The sequence below is a fragment of the Aptenodytes forsteri genome, unplaced genomic scaffold, assembly GCF_000699145.1.
Source record: "Aptenodytes forsteri isolate BGI_AS27 unplaced genomic scaffold, ASM69914v1 Scaffold73, whole genome shotgun sequence".
In the NCBI taxonomy this organism is placed as follows: domain Eukaryota; kingdom Metazoa; phylum Chordata; class Aves; order Sphenisciformes; family Spheniscidae; genus Aptenodytes; species Aptenodytes forsteri.
The window spans coordinates 1,197,584-1,205,079 of record NW_008796215.1 but is presented as its reverse complement, the minus strand read 5'-3'; the positions used below and the strand labels follow the sequence as shown (position 1 = coordinate 1,205,079).

Genomic DNA, 7,496 nt, shown 5'->3' with positions numbered 1-7,496 from the left:
ACTTTGAATTCTTTAGTAAAAAGGAATACTATTCCATGTAGAGGCCTAGAAGTAAAAACAAGAATGTTGAAGTTCATCTAGGAATCTGCTCATACAACATTTCCACAATTAAACATAGATTGTGAGACAGCACTAGACAATCAATTTCATTTTACACTGCTTCTACTTTCCAAAAAAACCCACGTGGACATCTGTGCCATCTTTGGTGCAGTTGACAGAGACAAGAATTTCACTGGCTTAGGAACAATAAATAAGTAGGCGACTCATTAACACTAAAGCATTTTTCTGTCTGCCAGAAGAAATGGAAACTGATCAGTCAATCAAGAGATATCAAAAAGAAGACTGGATTTTCATGCATTTGTAGTGTGAGGTATCATCTAGTAAAACCAGCATTATTTACTTCTTCAGTGAACCTTTTCATACAGAAGACAACACCTTTGGTTTTGAATACAAAAATGAAGCACAGAAAAAGATTTAAATAAAAACCTAAACTCTCTGCAATACATATTTCATACTGCCAAATACATATGCAACCATTTGGTGTTTCCTTATTGCTATAAAAAAGCAATTTTTGAAAAGTGACTGCTGATGCAAAAAACCAGCCAAACAAAAAAACCCCAAACCACCACTGAATAACAAGAACCACACTAAACAATGTCCATAAGTCCCCCATTGAATCACAAGCTCACCATAAGAGATATCATTCTCAGTTTATTTACATTCCTAAGCATGAACATTTATTTTCCCGTATTTCATTCAGAACTCTTTTATAACTAAGGCCTCAAATCTACAATCAATAGAGTGTAGGCACAGAAATTCCCCTCCATGCTGCCGTTAGCAAGACTAGAAAGACCTACAACTTGATCCAAAGTCCAATAATGTCAGCGGGGAGTTTTTTTACTTCCTTCAACGGGTTTAGAAAGGGCATCTGAGGTCAGCAAGCTGCACTCCTCATTCTGTCAGAAATTCCACTGAGGCAGTGCAGTATCAGTCTCCACATAATTACATACATCTTCTTCCTGAAACTGAGGTCAGTCACATTAATCGTACTTTCATGAGAAAATGACTTTTGGAATCAAAATAGCTTTGTAAAACAGAAATAAAATACATACTATACATCGGTTATGGCAATGTTTTGCACTACTCTAAAAAGATGCACTGTTTAGTTTTTAAACTTTTCTATTACTAGAGCTGGAGTTGTTTATAAATGAGTAAAGAAATGCCTGTCAACACTCTTATGTTTCAGTACTGATTCTTCTGTTATACATCAAAAGTAGTAAGAAAAAGTAAGCTCCTCAGGCTCACCTGAGGCAACACACTTGGGCATATGCTTTGGAAATAGAGATGAATTTGTATCTGTATTCAATTAAATGTTTTTCTCCATGTTTTAAAATACCAAAAATACTGATAAATTACATCAACACACGATGCCAAATTTAAAACAGACATAACAGGGAAACATTTTCTTCATTGCTGCAGTTATCTAGAACTTCAATCATGGGCTACTAGAAAATATAATGAAAGAAAAATCATAAACAAAAGCAATTTTTTCCAGGGTTTTTCTTCCCTCCCATATTTGCAATCTGATAATAGTAGTAAAATAAATAAATAAATAAAAGAACATCATCCACAAATACTTCTATCAAGCATAGTTTCAGATCAATCTTGAATCAATGATACAATCCCAAATGATTAGAGTATATTTGTCATTTGCTGGATTGAGATTTGCAGCTTCACAAATTACACTGTATCAGCGGTATTGAGAATGCCAGTCTCTCTGTTTTCCTCTGTAGTGGTTGGCTCTTCCTTTAATAAAACGCTTAACTGTTTCTGTGCACATGAGAGGAAAAGTTCCAAACTATACAGATTTCTCTGACGGACAACTTGATCAAGCTGTTGAAATAAAAAAAAAGATAGATCAACTTTAAGCAAACCTGGAAATAAATGCCAGGGTTTGTCAGCAAAAATTCAACCATATTCAACAACAAAAATTCAACAACCAAATGCGACAACAACAAAAAACCCTAAGTATCTTCTATGCGTGCACTTTAGTAACAACTTTTTAATGAAGTATTTGAGTTTCTTCAGAATAAAATGTACATAAGGCTAAAAGTAACTTCCCAACAGCTGTCAAATTCTACATGAGAATTTGAAAAAGCTAAACAGCCTAGCTGCCACACTAGATAAATCCCCACAGCATTTTAAAACTGTTGCTGTTGCTTTTGTAAGATACTGCTTCTGCTTTAAAATAAGCACTACATACAACTTCATATTCAAAAATTCAAAATCTACTGTTAATTTAAACGGCAGCATGTTTAAATAGTTCCCAGGAAAAGTGGTAATATTTTCTGCCTACTTTGTTTATTCCAATGTTTTATTGGAGTCCCTTACTGTCAAACAATGCAAACTATATATGTACTTGCAGTAAAGTCAATGGCCCTTTCTTCCCCACCAAAAAAGATAAGAACACAATAATAAGACTTGGTAGGTTATGTCATATAAATGACATAAAAATACCATTTACCAAAAAGTATTTGAATGTTCTTAACGTCGTAACATTAACAAATAAAATGCACTGCAGAATTCCTTTCATTTGGATTTTAAAGTTCAAATGTCGAACAAATAATACCACAACTTAGAGATGTTTTCAACTTGACTATCCTTTAATCAGCCACAAATTCAACTAAATACATATATAACAATGACATAGGGTGCGACTGAAAGGTAATGGTACAAGGCTAATAGGACATAATTTACGCCACTCAAGAGAAAGGAAGTAATGGAATTTGGAAGAAGTCCAGCTCCACACTTCTGTCAAACGGTTGTGCACAATGACGCGAACTCTGCAACACCAACAAAATGCTAATGTGAGGCCACATGGCCCTAGAAGGCTAGAGCAACTAGTCTAGCAGACTGGTGGCAATCATTTGCAAATGGCCATATTTTTTAAAAAAAAATATCGTGGCTCATGTATCTAGCACTCACAGCTTTAATTATAGCTTTCAACAAAAAATGTGATCCTATGGTACCTCTCTGCACATATATGCTCATCATTCAGCAGTCCAGTTAGCTGCTCTAACAACCACTTGAATGGACATTTTGTTTTATAACAGATATACTTTTTAAAAAATATTAATACAGAAAGCAAGGCAAAGTTAGTGATACCTTCCCACTTCACTTTGAAAATGCACTCAGGGTATAGCTGCAGCGCTGTGAGTGAATACACAAAGGGAAACATTTTTATGACCCTGTGCTTTGCTGCTCTTTCAGTTCCTCTAACATGCAAAACCAGGCTCTGGTAGTTTGAATATTTTGGCATTTTGTTTCAACAGAGATGAATGTGTCAAATCTAGTCACAAGCAGAATACACACATTTTCTAGAAGCCACACAATCATAAAACTCTCCTTCAGTAATACGTCTGCTTGTACTTCTACTTCTCCTGCAAATTTCCAGCTGTTGTGCAAATTTTTGCATCTCTTAGCAAAAGCAGACATTAGTGCTCCATGCATAGCCTGATGTGAACCTAGCCCACTGATTTACAACAGATTTTAAAGCAGATCTAGTTCAAATAAATTTCAGAAAAGTCTGCTCTTGATATATTTAAGTAACAGCTGCTACTGACAAAAAAATGGAAGACTTGGAAACAGCAAACTAAGCTCTAAAGAAGCTGTATCTAGAAAAGACAGTCTGGAACAAATGAACAACGTAAACACACTGTTGTGATGGTGCATTTCTTCTGATTTGAAAGGTATCTTGCCTCCTTCTTCTTCTCTGGTCCAAAATATAAAGAACATTTTGCACAGGGAAGCTTGCAGATGTTTTTGTGCTTGTGACCCATATTTCTCTGGGGAATGGGCAGATATAGTGCAATTCACATAAAATCATCTGTTACGTCTTAAGAAAGAACATGAGAAACCTCTTTCTCTAAACATATTATGTCATCAAATTCTGTTGCTTCTGGTAGATATATCAGTTGGAGGAGCTTAGCATGAAACTGATTTTCAATGGTTTCCTTTTATTGCATATTATATCATCTATACTCCTAGATAGTTCTTTATTGAGCTTTGAGCCAGAGCTTTGGCTAAACTCTCCATTTTCTTTTCTTGCAGCCTTTCCTTGCAGATTCTGCTTTAAAGAGATCAAAGTAGCTCGCCAGATATGTGTTCTGATATGCTGCTGTTAACTTTCCTTACCAAGGCAGGAATCTCAAATTGTATACGGTTAAATTTATTTCACCAGGTACTAATGTAAATGTTTAATGTCTGTAGTGATTGGCTGCAATACGAACAAAACAGAATTTCTTCAGGCTTGAGAAAGATTTTAAAAGTCTCAAATGAATTAGGTACACATTTGAGGCATCTTTGTTGAACTCAAGTGGTTAGCTGGTAGTCTCCCTTTGTGCATAAGAAAAATTTATTGCTTGTTAAAAGTTTATGTAAATTCAATAACATAAAAATTCAGAATTCAGTTGCCCCTAGTCTGCTCAGTTTATGTATAAGCTTTGCCTTGAGCAGTACATTTTAAAACTCTTCCATGCTACAGTAAATGACAAAACACTCTGAAAAGACTTGGGATCTTCACGTAACACAAACCGAAAAGCAGCAAAATGATGCTGGCTTTGAAAATGGTACATTTGAATGTATTCAGAAGGAGAACATTCCCATTAATGGAGAAATTGACTGGGAAATAGAACCAACTCCAGTGAAGCTTTGTTATATAATATCTTGTTTAATGAAGTGTTAGCAATGGGCACATTTTTTTGAACAGCGCCTCAACATTGCTGTGCTTCTGCTTGCATAATATACAATGAGATGTGAAAATATGTAAGTAAGGCATTTTAAATCTTGTTTTTCTAAACAGTCCTCCCTCTCTATTTTTAGGTCCTGTTCACTTCATGGAATGATCTCATTATTTAAACAACCATAAATGGATATCTGGCAAATTAAAACTGAATGTGACTCATATGCAAATGTAATCAGTATGAATAATGTATTAGGGATGGAGCATTCACACAACCAAACCAACCCAACTGTTCTAATTCTATAGATACTGAAAAATGCACCATGTTGATCCAGATCTATCACACGAGAAGGCAATTTTCTACATCACACCATCACTGTTATTACTAATCAATGTTTCTCTTCCACCATGTGAAATCTATCCAGTTCAAAGTTCCCAGTTCTGTACATTGTGTCCTATTGACACAACTGAAATTAGCTCAAAGTTTTAATGTTCCTGAACTTCATGATTTTAAGTTACTCAACAGTATCTTTTAAACTCTGTACAGATTTTTTTTTTTTTTTAAGAACTAGAGTTGCCTCTCTATGTACTTGTATTCAACCTACTGAGGAACTGGCTATGTGAGACTTGGAAAAGCAGTTCCTGAACTCCATAGGGTCTATACCACTCCTGAAATTCCCACAATCATTGAGAGCCATTCATTTTCCAAAAATGAGCTGATTCTTGCAGGACATTCTAACACATTCACTGCTGTTTTTTCCCTTCTGTTTAAACCTTCGGTCCACTTTTGAGGTCTCAGTGTGATTCCACCATCCTTCTGGCCAAAGATGACTGGACGAGACTCCCTGTGGGGTCCCGCCTCAGTCATATCCCTAGACCACCCAGAATGATGTGCCTTTGAGCCACGCAAGGCATGCCCTGAAGGGAGGCACAGGCCTCAGCAGAACTCCTATCACTGGATGTAAGAATTTGACTTTGGAAATAAAAAGAAAGTCTCACACATAACTCTACAGAATACTGCCACCAGATGACTGCTTTCATCCCAGGCTGCTCTATTTTACTTTAAGTCAATCCACCTTCCCCTGTATCACTTCATAAACCCATAGCTCAAACCAAAGTTAATAATTATTCTTAGCTTTTATCATACAGCTCCAATTTTCTGTAAAATGGAATGAAAGTCTATATGGCCGATGCCTAAAGTAGAAAATAGTTTCTTACACAAATAACTGAGCATGCACATCCTCCATATTTTCCCCTTGTAATATCTACCTGCTAATGGATATATTTTCATGGCATATGTGCTTAGCTTCCTCTATTAAATATTCTCCAACCCGTTAAACATTTCAAATTGCTAGAAGAGAAACCCAAGTCAGAACTCTATAAATAACTACTACATGTCAGAATTATATTATCCATTACTAGTAACTAATAAAATATCCTATGGAAAATATAATTTTAGGTTTAGCACTGAAGATTTAAGGATGAAATTCTGATCTCACCATAGTAAAGATATGTTTCATTATTAATTTCACTGTGGCCTGAAGTTCACCCAGAAAAGTAAAGAAAGCAAAATTGATATTACATATGGGTCTTCAATTTTCCCTTTTGTATAAACATTAAGATGTTTGAAAGTGTATTTTTCAAAACTATTTCTCAGACAATACTGTTTTCCAATACCAAATATATTTGTAGCTGTAGAAAATGGTAGCTACCTTTATAAATACATATCCAACAATTTACCTGTACTTCAAATGATAATCTGATGATTAATGTATTCAAATGCAGTTCAGCTCACTATTCTGGCTCTGTAATACTAACACAAGTAAAAGTTGCAATCTTCTTTTTATCATGAGATTCAACAAATACAATGACCAGAGATTAAAAAAGAGCAAAGATGTTGAGTAAAAAGTTTTTAATTTTACTTTCATTACTGGTATTTTTCATAGTTGATCACACATATGTACACTGTAACATAAATAAAAAATAATCATACCATTATAATTTAAGGATGATGATCTTAGAGGTCTTTTCCAACCTTAATGATTCTATGATTCTAGTGAAGCAGAGCAGTTTCCCTTAAAAATCGTAAAATCAGAAATCAGCTTTTGAGTCCTGCTGATTTCTTATGAAACTCATGCAAAGAAGTACATCAAGAAAATAGTCTAGCAGGAGTGATATATATATATATATTTATATTCATCCATAAAGGGGGTGGTAGGTGGGGGAAGACTTCAAATCCTGAAAAGTATCCTTGTCACTCAAAGAAAATCATGTTCATGCAAAGACAGGAAATTTCAAATGCAAAATGAATGTTTTGGGGAATTGAAAACACAGAGACTGATGTGTAAGAGAATGCGTTCTGAAGATTGAGTTTGGCAGGTCTAGATTAGCGAGGCTGATATAAAGGCTTTCCATTTATTTAGCGTTTACAAGTAGCTGCTTGTTAGCTGTTTAATAGGATTCATTGCCAAGGTAATTCTTTGAAGTTGAATATTGATTAGTGTCCTGGTTTCGGCAGGGATAGAGTTAATTTCCTTCCTAGTAGCTGGTACAGTGTTTTGGATTTAGGATGAGAACAAAGTTGATAACGCACCCATGTTTTAGTTGTTGCTAGGTAATGCTTACACTAGCCAAGGACTTCTCAGCTTCCCATGCTCTACTGACTGAGAAGGCTGGAGGTGCTGTCCTGGTTTCGGCAGGGTTAGAGTTAATTTCCTTCCTAGTAGCTGGTACAGTGCTGTGTTTTGGATTTAGG

At 35.3% G+C, this 7,496-nt stretch overlaps 1 protein-coding gene across 3 annotated transcripts in view; it reads right to left on the bottom strand.

Annotated features, from left to right (window-relative positions):
- Positions 1–696: 696 nt before the first annotated feature.
- CCDC91 (coiled-coil domain containing 91) overlaps positions 697–7,496 on the bottom strand; it is a 173,765-nt gene continuing 166,965 nt past the window's right edge. For all 3 annotated transcript variants that reach the window (XM_009288497.2, XM_009288496.1, XM_009288498.1), the window contains one exon: positions 697–1,893. In XM_009288497.2, coding sequence (XP_009286772.1) covers positions 1,741–1,893 — 153 coding nt within the window. In that variant the 3' untranslated portion in view covers positions 697–1,740. The remainder of the gene's footprint in view (positions 1,894–7,496) is intronic.